At 40.9% G+C, this 18,144-nt stretch overlaps 1 protein-coding gene across 1 annotated transcript; it reads right to left on the bottom strand.

Annotated features, from left to right (window-relative positions):
• Positions 1-3,673: 3,673 nt before the first annotated feature.
• Positions 3,674-17,107, bottom strand: LOC115006037 (matrix metalloproteinase-24-like). Its single transcript, XM_029428064.1, has 3 exons — positions 16,939-17,107; positions 11,002-11,268; positions 3,674-6,016 (listed from the first exon to the last, which is right to left on the bottom strand). Exons 1-3 carry the CDS (start codon positions 17,105-17,107, stop codon positions 5,652-5,654), a joined length of 801 nt encoding a protein of 266 aa, XP_029283924.1. The 3' UTR covers positions 3,674-5,651.
• Positions 17,108-18,144: the final 1,037 nt, after the last annotated feature.

Below are 18,144 nucleotides of genomic sequence, written 5' to 3'. Positions count from 1 at the left end.
CAAAACCTCTATTGCTGAAGCTGCAGTGAGGAGCTGTGGTCTCAAGGTCTTAGGTGCCTCAAGGGGCAGTAACCCTCGAACACCGTGGTGGACCCCGGTGGTCAGGGAAGCCGCTCGACTGAAGAAGGAGTTCTTCCGGGTTATGTTATCCAGGAGGCCTCTGGAAACAGTTGCAGGGTACCGACAGACTCGAAGGGAGGCAGCCTCTGCCATGGCAGAGGCAAAGCAGCGGGTGTGGGAGAAGTTCGGAGAAGCTATGGAGAAGGATTTTCGGTCGGCACCAAGGTGCTTCTGGAAAACCATCCGGCACCTCAGGAGGGGGAAGCGAGGAACCATCCAAGCTGTGTACAACAAGGGTGGGACCCTGCTGACTTTGACTGAGAAGGTTATCGGACAGTGGAAGGAGCACTTTGAGGAACTCCTGAATCCGACTAACACGCCCTCTATGGTAGAGGCAGAGCTGGAAACTGATGGGGGATCATCGTCAATTTCCCTGTTGGAAGTCACTGAGGTAGTCAAACAACTCCACAGTGGCAAAGCCGCAGGGGTTGATGAGATCCGTCCAGAAATGCTGAAGGCTTTGGGTGTTGAGGGGCTGTCTTGGTTGACACGCCTCGTCAACATTGCGTGGAAGTCTGGGACAGTGCCTAGGGGTTGGCCGACCGGGGTGGTGGTTCCCCTATTCAAAAAGGGGGACCAGAGAGTGTGTGCCAACTACAGGGGTATCACACTTCTCAGCCTCCCCGGTAAAGTCTACTCCAAGGTACTGGAAAGGAGGGTTCGGCCGATAGTCGAACCTCTGATTGAAGAGGAACAATGCAGATTCCGTCCTGGTCGTGGAACAACGGACCAACTCTTCACTCTCGCAAGGATCCTGGAGGGGGCCTGGGAGTATGCCCGACAGGTCTACATGTGTTTTGTGGATCTGGAGAAGGCGTATGACCGGGTCCCCCGGGTGATACTGTGGGAGGTGCTGCGGGAGTATGGGGTGAGGGGGTCACTTCTGAGGGCCATCCAATCCCTGTATGCCTAAAGCGAGAGTTGTGTCCGGATACTCGGCAGTAAGTCGGACTCTTTTCCCGTGAATGTTGGCCTCCGCCAGGGCTGCGCTTTATCACCAATCCTGTTTGTAATTTTCATGGAGGCGTATATCGAGGCGTAGTCGTGGAGGAGAGGGGTTGTAGTTCGGTGGCCTGAGGATCTCATCTCTGCTCTTTGCAGATGATGTGGTCCTGATGGCATCATCGGTGTGTGACCTTCAGCAGTCACTGGATCGGTTCGGGCATCTAGTAAGGAGCCACCTGGCCGCCTCCCTAGGGAGGTGTTCCAGCTGGGAAGAGACCCAGGGGAAGACCCAGGACTCGGTGGAGAGATTTTATCTCCTCACTGGCCTGGGAATGCCTCGGGATCCCGCCTGGGAATGCCTCGGGATCCCCCAGTTGGAGCTGGCCCGGAGAAGGGAAGTTTGGGGTTCCTTACTGGAGCTGCTGCCCCCGCGACCCGACCCCGGATAAGCGGTAGACGATGGATGGATGGATATATATATAAATAAATATATATATATATATTTGGGCTGCTGTTTAGAAGAAAACAAGTGATTTGAAGATATAAATAAATTGCTATTCTTTAATGTTTCATATAAATAAATTATTGATTCGTATCAGATTTTTGATAATGAAAATAACTTCGTCTCAGCTCTTCACGTTAGCCTTATCTTCATCCAAATGTTGGATTATCTCCTTTCAGAATGCAACTTTACAATTTTACTCACTTAAAATGGATATATCTATATACGTGCCGCACATCGCCGTCACACTGAAGCTGAAAACACGAAGAGAAAGACAAGTTTGGTCTAATAGGCAATTTTCTTAATTAAGATAGACATTCATGTTTGCACAACCTCCCGTCTGTATACTGTGTGTAGGCTGAAAGGTAAAAGAAGCAATCTTGTTTTTTTTACACCCTCGAGGAACAAATCTGCGTTTTTTCCCCATCGAGGGATATTGAACGACACCGATTTGTGCTGAATGCTGCGTGTGCTGAATTGCTCTCGACAGCAGCAGGTAATTGCTTGGATATGCGGCGAAAACACATTCAATTACTGCAGGACAGAGAGCTCGGTGAGTGAGGTACAGAGCTGAGCGGACAGGAAGAAGGGGAGCGCAGGGAGACATCATACTCGGTTAAATGTAAAGTAGCCTTGAGAAAGAAACGCTGCTGCGTTACCAGCATGTGGATGGATATCGGGGGGAGTGTCGTTAATAATCTCTTTATTCAAATATTCAGCAGAAAGTCATGCAGTCAGTCTGAAACTATGACTCAGTTTAAATGTCCCAACTCGCCCTCACAGTGATTTCCAGCCTGGGGTGGGAGTTCGTGGACGGGGGGATCCGAAGCCCCTCAGGGGAGCCGACTGCCCTCATTATGATTCATATTGAAGTTAATGACATTTAAATGAGCAGCTTGTGTATTAAACTAAAGCATACTAGGTTAGAACTGCTGTTTGAGGATTTGCGTGTTACAGAAGAAGCTCAAATTAACCTTTCTTTGTGCGTGCGTCGCTCCCTCAGCGCAGATTAATCCGTTCATCAATGTGAAACTTCTCAAAGTGCCAGCTGTTTAAAACATCCAAACTTTACTCAGAAATGATGCAACAACAAACGCACAAGGCTCGTTCAGGTTTACCAAACGGGTCTGAAGTGATGAATCTTAAATGGTCTTTCTGAGATTGGAAATGTGACCATTACATTACATTACTGCTTCATTTAGTAGACGCTCTTATCCAGAGCGACTTACATTGAACTAAGTACAGGGACAGTCTCCCTGGAGCAACTCGGGGTTAAGTACCTTGCTCAGGGGTACACTGGTGGCAGCCTGGTATTGAACTCCCGACCTTTTTTTGTTCGGAAGGCGTACTACTAGACCATTAGGCCATCACCACCCGTATTGACCATATGTGTTCAATAGTCAGAATGACTATCGAACGTAGTTTATGTAAAACTGTTCCCCATGCAGGTTTGTTGCCCTTTAAATTCCTAAATTGATATAAATAACTAAAAGTTTACAATTTATGGGGCCAAATACAACTTAAAATGACAAAACTGGAGACAAATGACAAGCTCCTTAGTTTTCACCAACAATAAAAGCACTTATTAAACCATAATGACTGAACGTAGACATAAGATTAGACGATGGAGAGAGTAAACCGACAGAGAGGCCAGATGGACGGTGAGGACAGACAGAGGGAGGACAGACAGAGAGAGGACAGACAGAGAGAGGACAGACAGAGGACAGACAGAGAGAGGACAGACAGAGGGAGGACAGACAGAGAGAGGACAGACAGAGAGAGGACAGACAGAGAGAGGACAGACAGAGGACAGACAGAGAGAGGACAGAGAGAGAGAGGACAGACAGAGAGAGGACAGACAGAGGACAGACAGAGAGAGGACAGACAGACAGAGGGAGGACAGACAGACAGAGGGAGGACAGACAGAGAGAGGACAGACAGAGAGAGGACAGACAGACAGAGGGAGGACAGACAGACAGAGGGAGGACAGACAGAGAGAGGACAGACAGAGAGAGGACAGACAGAGGACAGACAGAGAGAGGACAGACAGAGGGAGGACAGACAGAGAGAGGACAGACAGAGAGAGGACAGACAGAGGACAGACAGAGAGAGGACAGACAGAGGGAGGACAGACAGAGGGAGGACAGACAGAGGGAGGACAGAGAGAGGACAGACAGAGGGAGGACAGACAGAGGGAGGACAGACAGAGGGAGGACACTAGGATTAAAGCGAGGCATGTGTAGGGCGAGTCGCCCCATTAGACCTTTGTGAACAGAAGTACTTCATTAAGCTCGGTCGATGTCGCCGTGCCGCAGACAGCATACTAATACAGACCCACACATACCCTCCTTCCACCCCCCCTCTATTTCCTCCCTTTTTGCATTTCTCCAATCCTCACATGTTGATGAGCTTCCCTCCTCGTGTGGAAAGAGAGAAACACAAAGATCAGACTAACTAGTTCAGCTCAGGGCCCGTATCTATCAAACTTCTAAGATTTACACTTAAGACCCAATCTACAATTTAAAACGTTATTTGCTGAGCGTAAGTGTTCAGACACATTTATTAAGCAACTTAATCCAATTCACAGCAAAGTGTAACATTAAAGTTGTACGTTCAAAGCAGGAAGAGCCGATCAGACTCAAGGAGTTACCCAACTGTTCATTCTTAAAATGCTTAAATAGTTTACATATGTGCAAAATATGTCATTTAAATGTCCAAAAGGTTCATTCTATTTGTGTTAAATCCTTGATATCTCAAGTAGCAATTAATAAAATGTAAAAACAATCTGTAAAAACATGATTGTAATATATTTTAAATATATAAATAGGGATGAATCAATAGGAAATTGGCTGAAACTCCACTGCAAGTAATTATGCTGCTGATAGAAAAGTCAAAGAACTGGAACTTGATTACAAAATAAATACCAGCTTTAGTGTTGTTTGTATCCCTGCTAATTGCAGTAATATCCAATCAATGTACACACAAAATAATAAAAGTAGGCTAAAACAACTCTTTCTTAATTATACTGCTTCAACAAAACATATTGCTCACCATCGCCAATCATATTGTGAAAAATCACTCAAAACATCAGCAGCTTTTATTTTGAAAATTGTAAAAAGGAGTAAATGTGAAGGACTTTTATCTTCCACTTAAGTCACTGTGAATAGGTTTGATAAATACAAGCCCTGGTTGTGTACAGCTTGTTAAATATGAGCAAACGTGTACGTCTTTTGAGACCGAGACATTCATTTATCTCTATATGCTGACGATCAGCTGTTCTACATCTACCAACATCCATTGGTCCGTGCTGTGTAAACCAAAGCAGGGAGTTTAAGTTGACAAAGGTCTGAGTTAATGGTGATAAGTCTGTTTTTTGTGGTGTGAAGTGAAAAGAAAAGAGAGAAAAAGATCCTCTGACAGTTTTACAGGTCCATACAACTATAAATGTAATAAAGTGAAGAGATCCAGAGAGAGATCCTTGTGTTTCTTTTTTTGTTATGGCCTTTCTACCAACATTTTATCTTCAACTTCGATGTTTTCTTTTGTTTTCATTCAATTTAATCTGACTTAATAGTTGAAGTTGTTCTCGTGTACAAGTTGTTGTTAGAACAAACTTGGAGTTGGTGTCTGGCTTTGAGGAGCATATTCTTTCTGCCCCAAATCCTCTTTCTTTTTATTTCCGCTGAGAAGAGTTGTGTTAGTAGGTCCCAGAGGTCAAAGTTCAGTGTCGCTCATAAGACCCCGTTCCACTAGCCAGAGAAGTTGTGGACAAATCAGGTGTGTTTTCTGTCCTGAGCCAATCAAGTCCTCTTGCCGTATCAGCAAAATCAGTATCCTTGCAGTTTTACGCTGCTTGTGTCACAAGACAGGCACACATCTCTCTCACACACACTCTGAGCTAATGTCTAAATATACGCCCGCAGAGCATTCTCAGTGTTTTATCACTAGCTAGCACAATTAGCGTCTTTCAGCATTGACTTTCCACTGTTTTCTGCTAGCGTTCTGGGCCATAAACCAACATAAACTAGCTAACAGTCTGACTTGACCCCCTTTAATCCATGAACTTTGACATACCTATACCCTGTCATACCCACTCCTGAACAGGGTATTTGTAGTAGTGCTGCGTCATGGTGTTCTGCTGCACTCCTTTGTTTTTAAACTGAAATATCGTGTACACCAGCACCAGGATGCACAGCGACAGAATGCAGGGGATCACAACGGCGATGGCGTTGACCGTCGTCGGGACGTCGTTGATGGTCACCATGATGTCCACATCGTCCAGGGGAAGTTGGCGGTCTCCGCGGTTCCCCTTGCTGCCGGAGCGCTCCATGTCAGACTGGTCGCAGCCCATCCAGTCGCGCAGGATGGACTTGGGGTATCCGGGTTCCACCGTCAGCTTCTGGTTGTCGAACTTCCAGTATTCCTTCCCTTTGTAGAAGAAGGTGTAGTCTGAAGAGGGGAGGACGAGTGGGACGGGGAGGAAGGAAGAAGGAAAGGTCAGTGGGAGGTCGAGGAAAGAGGGAAATTGGTGGGTTGAGTTTTTTTAATTCAGTATCATCGTTTATCCACTTTAGGGGAATTGTGTTGTGACAATATGATTTTTCTTTTACACATTTCTGTTGTCCAAATGAAAGATAGTTCATTTCATTGATTTGTTTTTAGAAGGGACTTTGTGACAAATATTGAAAGTCTAGTTTGTATCGTATCATTGATTGCTACCTGATCACCAGCGCGACGTGAAAGTGTGTGCTTTTGATGCGTAAATAAGTAAAGTAAGTCAAAAGTTCGCTCGGTAGTAACCAATCTAATACAAGATTACTGGTTTACATTTTTCTCTTTACACTCTACACAGTGTCATATAAAAATTAATTTCAGAGTAAAAGTTGTATCGTAAATTAATTGGTGGATAAAGTTTTGCCTTTTTGAATCACAACTAGAGCAGTAAATGCCAACAGCAACAGGAGACAACAGTCTTATCACGTGATTTGAATGGTAAGAAATGTGCAAATTCAGATTGAGAAAAACTTAACAAATTGATAAAAAAAAAAATTATTTTTACTTGTGTGTAGGCCCAGTGAGCTACATGCTACACCAGCATGCTAGCACTGAAAGTCATTGGTTTGGAAGGTATCGGACAAATTGAAATGTTGAACTGAGCTCACCAGCTTTGTACAATTCATCCTGAGGGGAATATGTCTGTACAGAACTGCAGAATCCATCCCATAGTACAAGTGGAGTGAAAGCATCTAACAGAGGTGAAGCCACTCCGTCTAAACACCCCATGGAACTTGAGGTTTCCTCAGTTCCTCCAAAGCTCGCTCTCAGGAGACAAACTCCGTGCTTCACTCTTTAAGAAAAGCTTTCTCTGGAAGTGAGAAACATTCTCAGTGTCCTCAGCGCTCTCTCTCAGCTCAGAGTAAAAAAACAAAAAAAACAGTGATGATGGGTGTTTTAATTAATTCATTTGTTTTTAGTTTTTATTTTAAAATCTCAGCCATGGATACTTTTAAAATGAGTGTTTTAAATGTGAACGGAGCTAGAGTTTTTAAAAAAAGGACACAAATATATGAAACTGCAAAATTAAAACACGTTGATGTCCTTTTTTTACAGGAGACGCACAGCGACGGCTTTAACGAGATAGACTGGAGGAGGGAGTGGGAAGGGGAAGTTATTTTAAGCCACAACACATCTCTTAGTGGAGGAGTGGGTTTCCTCTTCTCCAAATCTTTTACTCCAGTCTCACTGGAGGTCGAGCATTTTATCGAGGGGAGGTTGCTTTTAGTAAAAGCCCGGTTTGACCTTTTTAATGCTGTTTTTATAAATGTGTATGCCCCAACAATCGGTGCAGAGAGGAAGTTGTTTTTACAAAAAAATAATGATGTTTTAAATAGCTGTGCCTCGGAGGATTTTTTATTCTTGGGGGAATACAGTACAGAAAAAAAAGAAAATGCTTTTTTAGATCGGAACCACGCAGAGCGTCCCAGCATGTTCTGAGGCAGCTGGTCCGCCCTCATGGTCTGGTGGATGTATGGCGGAGGATGAACGCAGAGGCTAAACAATACACATGGTCCCAGGTTAGATCGTATTTATTGTTTTAAACATCATTTTAACATTTTTAAAATGTGCAATATTATACCTGCTGGTTTTACAGATCACTCTTTGCTTTTAATTTGATAACAAATTTAGAGAAGCTTTTATTTATTTCTGGAGTGTTTTTAGGCAGAGGAAGGGTCCAGTGGTGGGACCATGGTAAGACTGAAATTAAAATGCTTTGTCAGCAGCACACCCTCAATGTCACACATGACATCACCAGATCTATGAAAGACCTGGAGGGTGATATAGTGGAATGCCGATGTCCTGCCGCAGGACCGTGATAACGCTCCTGCCCAAGAAAGGAAACCTGCAGGACAGGCCCTGTGTCTTTGCTGTGTGTGGATTACAAGCTTCTGTCCAAGGCTCTGGCCACCAGGCTAGGGGGGAGGCTATGGAGCAGGTCATCCACCGGGACCAGACCTACTGTGGGCCCGGCAGGTCCATGGTAGACAATGTCTACCTAATTCGAGATGTCTCCCAGTTCTTCCCCAGAGCCTCACCTGGAGAACTGATGGCCTGAAATATCTTGGTGTGGTTTTAGGAAAATAAATTATTGTCCAGAAGAACTTGGAGAACGTCACAGAAAAGATTCAGAGAAAGCTTTCCAAGTGGAAGTGGCTGCTCCCTCAGATGTCTTTTAAAGGTAGGGTTTTGGTTTTAAACAACCTTGTAGCATCCCAATTGTGGCACCGTCTGACCTGTGTAGACCCTCCCTCAGGCCTTTTAGCAAAACTACAGAAAGAGATGTTGGATTCTTTTTTGGGATGGTCTACACTGGGTGCCACAGGGGGTGCTGTTTTTATCCAGAGAGGAGGGGGGACAGGGCCTTGTCCACCTGGCCAGCCGAACAGCCACTTTTAGACTTCAGTTTTTACAAAAATATCTTACCGGCCCGGCTGATTTGGTGTGGAGAGATGTGACCAGCTGCATTCTCAGACGTGTAAATAACCTGGACTTTAAAAATTATATTATATTATTATATATATTATATTATCTGCACTGTGAATAATGAATGTTTACACTTTTTTGTGTTTTATTGGATAATTTTTATGTATTTATAGAATTGTTATTTATAAATATATATTTTTGATATGATAATATGATTTTTAGTTACACTTTATTAGTAAACTGTTTGTTTTAAGAATATGTAAATAAAGTGTTTTTGAAAAATCTAAAAAAATCTCAGCTCTCTCTCTCAGCTCTCTCACTCAGCTCTCTCACTCAGCTCTCTCTCTCAGCTCTCTCTCTCAGTTCTCTCTCTCAGCTCGCTCTCTCAGCTCTCTCTCTCAGCTCGCTCTCTCAGCTCGCTCTCTCAGCTCTCTCTCTCAGTTCTCTCTCTCAGCTCGCTCTCTCAGCTCTCTCTCTCAGCTCTCTCTCAGCTCTCTCTGTCAGCTCTCTCTGTCAGCTCTCTCAGCTCGCTCTCTCAGCTCTCTCTCTCAGCTCTCTCTCAGCTATCTCTCTCAGCTCTCTCTCTCAGCTCGCTCTCTCTCAGCTCGCTCTCTCTCAGCTCGCTCTCTCTCAGCTCGCTCTCTCAGCTCGCTCTCTCAGCTCGCTCTCTCAGCTCTCTCAGCTCGCTCTCTCAGCTCGCTCTCTCAGCTCGCTCTCTCAGCTCGCTCTCTCAGCTCTCTCTCTCAGCTCACTCTCTCAGCTCTCTCTCAGCTCACTCTCTCAGCTCACTCTCTCAGCTCTCTCTCTCAGCTCTCTCTCAGCTCTCTCTCTCAGCTCGCACTCTCAGCTCGCTCTCTCAGCTCGCTCTCTCAGCTCTCTCTCTCAGCTCTCTCTCTCAGCTCGCTCTCTCAGCTCTCTCTCTCAGTTCTCTCTCTCAGCTCGCTCTCTCAGCTCTCTCTCTCAGCTCTCTCAGCTCGCTCTCTCAGCTCTCTCTCTCAGCTCTCTCTCAGCTATCTCTCTCAGCTCTCTCTCTCAGCTCGCTCTCTCTCAGCTCGCTCTCTCTCAGCTCGCTCTCTCAGCTCGCTCTCTCAGCTCGCTCTCTCAGCTCTCTCAGCTCGCTCTCTCAGCTCGCTCTCTCAGCTCGCTCTCTCAGCTCGCTCTCTCAGCTCACTCTCTCAGCTCTCTCTCAGCTCACTCTCTCAGCTCACTCTCTCAGCTCTCTCTCTCAGCTCTCTCTCAGCTCTCTCTCTCAGCTCGCACTCTCAGCTCGCTCTCTCAGCTCGCTCTCTCAGCTCTCTCTCTCAGCTCTCTCTCTCAGCTCTCTCTCAGCTCTCTCTCTCAGCTCGCTCTCTCAGCTCACTCTCTCAGCTCGCTCTCTCAGCTCGCTCTCTCAGCTCTCTCTCAGCTCGCTCTCTCAGCTCTCACAGATTCCTGTGACGCAGAATCTCATTAGAGGCAATAACATTTCTATTGTGAGACGTTGGTTATAGGCAGCTATAGCATCAGTCCCAGCAGTGGGGTTTATTTTTATTTTGAAGGACAATATTATGTAACGCCTGTGAGACAGACGCTGCTGCAGAGAGACAAATGGGACGTATGTGAGAGATACAGAGGGAGGGGGGAGAAAGCAGGAAGTGATTCACCCTCAGTCTCACACAAACAGGCAGATGTGATGAGAAGATAAAATAAGTGTTGGCTACTATCAGCAGGTTTCTTCTAACCACCATCACATGAAGACGGTCTGAAACATCTTTACGTGGTTCTTTGTTTTCATTCACATTTATTATCCAATGAATGAGTTCCGGATTTATATTTTAGAAACGTGTTCAGTAATCTGTAACTTTCTGCACAATAACACGTCTACAGCTGCGAGGTTATTAAACTACATTTGAACTAAACTGAACCCTAATTGGCAGAGAACCCAAGGACACACACGCACACACACACACGCACAGACGCACGCATGCGCACACACACACACACACACACACACACACACACACACACACACACACACACACACACACACACACACACACACACACACAGACACTCACACACACACACACACACACAACCAAGTCCCTGAAGGAAATCTTCTCATCTAACACCATACCCCACCGAGTATGTCACCGCCTCTGATCTCTGTCACACACACACACACACACACACACACACACACACACACACACACACACACACACACACACACACACACACACACACACACACACACACACACCCTCTGAGGCCTCCACAAGGTCACAAGTTCACGACTGGACAAGTGAAAATGATAATGGGCAGACAGCGTGTCAGTGTTGCTTCTGCAGGATAAACGTTGTGAAGAGTCTGACGGCCAGTGAACCGACAGAACGACTTTTCATTGTTCATCAGACTTCTGGAATAAGCATGTTTTTTAGACGTTGTCTCCATTTACCAAACTGAATACTCACATCCCTCGCGGCTGATGAAGGCGCCCTGCGGTGCGTCCGGTATTCCCTTCCACACGGTGATGGGTTTGGGGTACCCCGGGTCGGCCGTGCGCTTCTCCTCGTTGTAGCGCCAGTACTGGTCCCCTTTGAAGAAGTACGTTTTCCCAACCGGCTCCCAGCGCAGCGCCGTGTCAATGCCGTCTTTGGGGAGGCAGTTACCCAGCTCCACCAGGCTGTGAGGGTAACCCGGCTCAGCCGTCACCTCCCTGAACACCCAGAACTTATCGCCTGACGGAGGGAACAGATGACACGGCACTTTATTACACATTATTATTACACATTATTATTACTCATTATTATTACACATTATTATTACACATTTTTATTACTCATTATTATTACTCATTATTATTACACATTATTATTGCTCATTATTATTACACATTATTATTACTCATTATTACTACTCATTATTATTACACATTATTATTACACATTATTATTACTCATTATTACACATTATTATTACTCATTATTATTACACATTATTATTACACATTATTATTACTCATTATTACACATTATTATGACACATTATTATTACTCATTATTATTACACATTATTATTACACATTATTATTGCTCATTATTATTACACATTATTATTACTAATTATTACTACTCATTATTATTACACATTATTATTACTCATTATTACACATTATTATTACTCATTATTATTACACATTATTATTACACATTATTATTACTCATTATTACACATTATTATGACACATTATTATTACTCATTATTATTACACATTATTATTACTCATTATTATGACACATTATTATTACTCATTATTATTACACATTATTATTACACATTATTATTACTCATTATTATTACACATTATTACACATTATTATTACTCATTATTATTACTCATTATTATTACACATTATTACTCATTATTATTACACATTATTATTACACATTATTATTACTCATTATTATTACACATTATTATTACACATTATTACTCATTATTATTACACATTATTACACATTATTATGACACATTATTATTACTCATTATTACACATTATTATTACTCATTATTACACATTATTATTACACATTATTATTACTCATTATTACACATTATTATTACTCATTATTATTACACGTTATTATTACACATTATTAATACTCATTATTATGACACATTATTATGACACATTATTATTACTCATTATTATTACACATTATTATTACACATTATTATTACACATTATTATTACTCATTATTATTACACATTATTACACATTATTATTACTCATTATTATTACACATTATCATTACTCATTATTATTACTCAATATTATTACTCATTATTATTACACATTATTACACATTATCATTACTCATTATTATTACTCATTATTATTACACATTATTACACATTATTATTACTCATTATTACACGTTATTATTACACATTATTATTACTCGTTATTATTACACATTATTATTACTCGTTATTATTACACATTATTATGACACATTATTATTACTCATTATTATGACACATTATTATTACTCATTATTATGACACATTATTATTACTCATTATTATTACACATTATTATTACACATTATTATTACTCATTATTACACATTATTATTACTCATTATTATTACTCATTATTATTACACATTATTACTCATTATTATTACACATTATTATTACACATTATTATTACTCATTATTATTACACATTATTATTACACATTATTACTCATTATTATTACACATTATTACACATTATTATGACACATTATTATTACTCATTATTACACATTATTATTACTCATTATTACACATTATTATTACACATTATTATTACTCATTATTACACATTATTATTACTCATTATTATTACACGTTATTATTACACATTATTAATACTCATTATTATGACACATTATTATGACACATTATTATTACTCATTATTATTACACATTATTATTACACATTATTATTACACATTATTATTACTCATTATTATTACACATTATTACACATTATTATTACTCATTATTATTACACATTATCATTACTCATTATTATTACTCAATATTATTACTCATTATTATTACACATTATTACACATTATCATTACTCATTATTATTACTCATTATTATTACACATTATTACACATTATTATTACTCATTATTACACGTTATTATTACACATTATTATTACTCGTTATTATTACACATTATTATTACTCGTTATTATTACACATTATTATGACACATTATTATTACTCATTATTATGACACATTATTATTACTCATTATTATTACACATTATTATTACTCATTATTATGACACATTATTATTACTCATTATTATGACACATTATTATTACTCATTATTATTACTCGTTATTATTACACATTATTATTACTCGTTATTATTACACATTATTATTACTCATTATTATGACACATTATTATTACTCATTATTATGACATATTATTATTACTCATTATTATTACTCGTTATTATTACACATTATTATTACTCATTATTATTACACATTATTATTACTCATTATTATGACACATTATTATTACTCATTATTATTACTCGTTATTATTACACATTATTATTACTCATTATTATGACACATTATTATTACTCATTATTATTACTCATTATTATTACACATTATTATTACTCATTATTATGACACATTATTATTACTCATTATTATTACTCATTATTATTACACATTATTATTACTCATTATTATGACACATTATTATTACTCATTATTATTACTCGTTATTATTACACATTATTATTACTCGTTATTATTACACATTATTATGACACATTATTATTACTCATTATTATGACACATTATTATGACACATTATTATTACTCATTATTATTACACATTATTATTACTCATTATTATGACACATTATTATTACTCATTATTATTACTCATTATTATTACTCATTATTATTACTCATTATTATGACACATTATTATTACTCATTATTATTACACATTGTGACACATTATTATTACTATTGTCAAGTTCTGTTATTTACGGTGCATTTACAACCACAGATATCTGTACTGTGTGTGTGTATTGTGTGTATGTACTGTGTGTATTACTGTGTGTGTGTACTTTTGAGGCCGATCCGAATCACAAATTAAACTTCATTGTAGTTGCGACTTAGATCATTTGTGCTGCATTCAAGTGGTGTCAAATTAATCAGATAAATGTGTTTCCGACTGGGAAAACTCACATGAACGCCGTCTCAAATCGGAGCACCGAAGGAAGTGATTCAGCACGAAGAAGCATTAATAAATAACTAATCCACTCAAGATTAGAGATGTTCGACCCAAAGGACCAACTAGTTCAGTAATCGACTGTGAGAGAGCAGCTGTTCACATAACATTGTAACATTCACATCTCCAGAACATCTATTAATGCAGTCAGAAGAGCAACATTTCCCTCAGAAACAATGGAGTAATAAAGAACACTGGTGGTGATGGCCTAGTGGTCGCCTTCCAAACAAAACACTAGAAGGTTGGGAGTTCAATACCATTGTACCCCTGAGCTAGGTACTTAACCCTGAGTTGGTCCAGGGAGACCCTATACTTAGTTCAATGTAAGTCGCTCTGGAAATGACCTAATGTAAAACTGTCCGTAACTCGGATGTTCGGAGCTACTTTCCACCACAGAAGAGTTAGAAATGTGTTGTGTCGCACAGCCTCTGGGTCTTTGCTGGGGTTTTTTTCATGCACGCCATCTCCTACATCGTCCACGTGGTAAAAATAGTTTCAAAATGAAATGGAAAAACTACTGAAAGTGTGTTTTCTGAAGTCATCTGATGTGAACTCATGCAGAAGAGAATGACCTGCAAACACAAGAAGCATCGCCGAGCTTCTTCATGTGTGTGTGTGTTAAAGCGTGGTTGAGCTGTGTCATTGTGTGTGTGTGTGTGTGTCGGCAGCTGAGAGAGCAAAGCTATTAATATCTGCTCCTGGCTGGCTGAGATAGCAGGACACTCCATCAGTGTGTGTGTGTGTGTGTGTGTGTGTGTGTGTGTGTGTGTGTGTGTGAGAGAGAAAGAGTGAGATAAAGATGGAGGCAGAGAGAGTGACTCCACAGTCAGCAGACGGGGGATGAGAAGGTTTCATACGTAGACTAAGATTCTATTACTCCAGGCCTTCTCTACTTCACACTTTATTAAATGTGTCTTCAGGAGGAGCGCCTGCAGACAGCAGGTCAGGGTCTAATAACACCGCAGCAGATGGTAGACAGAGATTTTGTTTGTTTGTTGAAAACTGGTCCGTCAGCCAAACATACGTGTTTACTTTTATAAAAGAAATTAAACTGAAACACAATGAAAACTAAAAAGATCAAATATGCAATGACCCTCTTCTTAATGGTGTATTAAATAACGTACAACTAATTACTGATGATAGAAACCTGAAACCTTTATAAGGACAGAAACAGCTCGTTGGAAGTGAGCGAGATGTCACGTTAAACATCTGTCGAGAGGTCTGTCACACACGACGCACTCCTTCACTAATATCTTCCTTCTTACATTTGTTCTTGAGAAAGGTCTCCGTCAGATCCACAACGTGTTCTAAAACCTGCAGAATTGTTCTTACTCGTGTTCTCACAATGACGACTCGCATTATCCTCGCTGATTAAAAGCCAGTTGATCCTCATCAACAGGTAAAGACTTAAATATTCATATTTAGTGGCGTCAGAGGCTCAGAAACAGCTGATTCACCTCTCAGTGTTGGGCGACATGGGTTAAGTATAAGTGTTAGTGTAGTATTAATCTATTTAAAGGATCATAATGCATATTAATGTCATTAAAATCCTATATTATAAAACTGTAACAGTGAAGAAACATGTGAACATTCAAAGAGTTTCAGATTCTGTTATTATTGAGAATAAATCTGTCACAACTTTCGATTTGCATTTCCTGTTTTATTTGGAAATGCTCACTCCCGTTGTATCATGTCTTGTTTTATTTCCTGTCCTTGTGTTGTTCCCGCACTCTGTGATTGTTAATTTGTTTCGGCTGTGCCCATTCGCCTGCCCTTGTGTTTTTCCGGATTCTGTGATTGTTAATTCGTTTCGGCTGTGTCCATTCGCCTGCCCTTGTGTTTTCTGGACTCTGTGATTGTTAATTCGTTTCGGCTGTGTCCATTCGCCTGCCCTTGTGTTTTTCTGGACTCTGTGATTGTTAATTCGTTTCGGCTGTGTCCATTCGCCTGCCCTTGTGTTTTTATGGACTCTGTGATTGTTAATTTGTTTCGGCTGTGTCCATTCGCCTGCCCTTGTGTTTTTGCATTTCTCCCACAGCTGTGTCTCGTTCCCTTGTTTAGTGTCTGTGTGTATATATCCCTGTCCGTCCCAGTGTGCCTTGTCAGATCGTCATTCGTGTTTCATCCATGGTTCCTTGTGCTTCCCCATGCTACGTCGTGTCTTGCCTGGTTTGTGTTTTTTCAGTTTTTCTTGTTGCCTCGATTTTTGGAATTGTAAGCTGTGTTAAATAAAGCTCTCTTTTTGTTAACATTGTCTTGCGTTCTGCATTTGGGTCCTCAACTTTACCGAGTCTTAACAAAATCTCGAATAAGAAAGCACTGTCAGTCAGAGAGCTGCACAAGCGGACGTGTTACTCTCTTCAACACCTTCCTCTTCACACTGCAGCTGCACTGCGAGGCTGTTTATTCACATTTAAGTTGTTGCCACTGTAATGATAAATAAGTAAATTGGTGCAGCAGTTTGGAAACATCCACCTCTTGTACACGGTGTCCGGCCCCGGATACTGAAGGCCGAGTTCAAGGCAGAACTGTGATTCATCGACGGTGAATATGTTTTACACATTTTCCCTCGTACCTTTGAAGAAGACAAATTTCCCGTCAGATCTCTCGTAGGCGGCGTCAATGCGAGGAGGCAGACCCTTCCAGAACTGATCGATCTGCATGGGGTAACCCTCCTGCACCTTGTTGTTCCTCAGACGCCAAAACCAGCGGTCCTGCAACACGACGAGTCGCACGTTAGACATTCAATGTCACGACAGACGGTGACTGCAACTTTATAACATGCAACACAGATCTTAGACAAGAGGAGCAGACCCTCGGTATCAATAAAGTATCTATCGATCAGAAGGGAACAGAGGACGATTATGGGAGGATGAAGAGGAAGAGGAGGAGGGGAAGAAGAAGAGGGGAAGAAGAGGAAGAAGAAGAGGAGAGGAAGAAGAAGAGGAGAGGAAGAAGGCGAGCATCAATCTTAGCTCATTATCATTTGGCTGCGGTGAATCTAGGACGCAGCCAAGCAAAGTCCCCAATGAGCGCACGCACGCACGCACGCACGCACGCACACGCACACACACACACACACACTAATGCTTTTCTGTGTGAAACTCAAAGTGAAAATAAGAAATCGATGCTTCTCATATGGAGCTCGAGTGTTTCTCAGAGAGGAAACATCCCTTCAAACAGCCGCCGGCTCTCGCTGCTCTTTATGTTCTAATACGTTTCTGGCGCCGGAGTTAAAGGGGAATGATGATGATGCGTTTGTGAAGTTATGTTAAGTTAAGTTAAGTTTAAGAGATATAAACTCAGTCCAACGTGTAACTTCAGCTGCTGACAACAAGCCGCTCTCATCCCCAACTCGTACGGACGCTCGCCACTACGTTCTAGTGCAACACGCCACACTGTGACGCTCCACTCGGGCTGCAGGAAACACCAGCTGATGAGTCCAAAGAGATGAAGACTAAAGTCTTCTTTACGACTTAAATATCATCACATTACAAAACATTTTAAATCCTTAAATAAAGAGATTCTTTCTTTATTAAATCAGATTTGAATGTTTCTGAACTGGTGATTTCTTCGACATCTTTCTTCAGTCGGTATAAAAGTGTTGACGGCGCCGAGCGATGCAGATACACAACATGATTAATTGAGTTATTATTGTTATATAAATGTGAGTTATGGTGCTGTTAGTTAGTCTCTGCCTCGCTGTGAGCAGGCGGAGGCTAACTGTATTAAACTGATAATAAAGAAGAATGTTTGGATGAAGAGAAACATGTGGGGAATA

Source organism: Cottoperca gobio, unplaced genomic scaffold (genome assembly GCF_900634415.1).
Source record: "Cottoperca gobio unplaced genomic scaffold, fCotGob3.1 fCotGob3_435arrow_ctg1, whole genome shotgun sequence".
In the NCBI taxonomy this organism is placed as follows: domain Eukaryota; kingdom Metazoa; phylum Chordata; class Actinopteri; order Perciformes; family Bovichtidae; genus Cottoperca; species Cottoperca gobio.
This window is presented reverse-complemented; position numbering and strand designations above follow the sequence as displayed.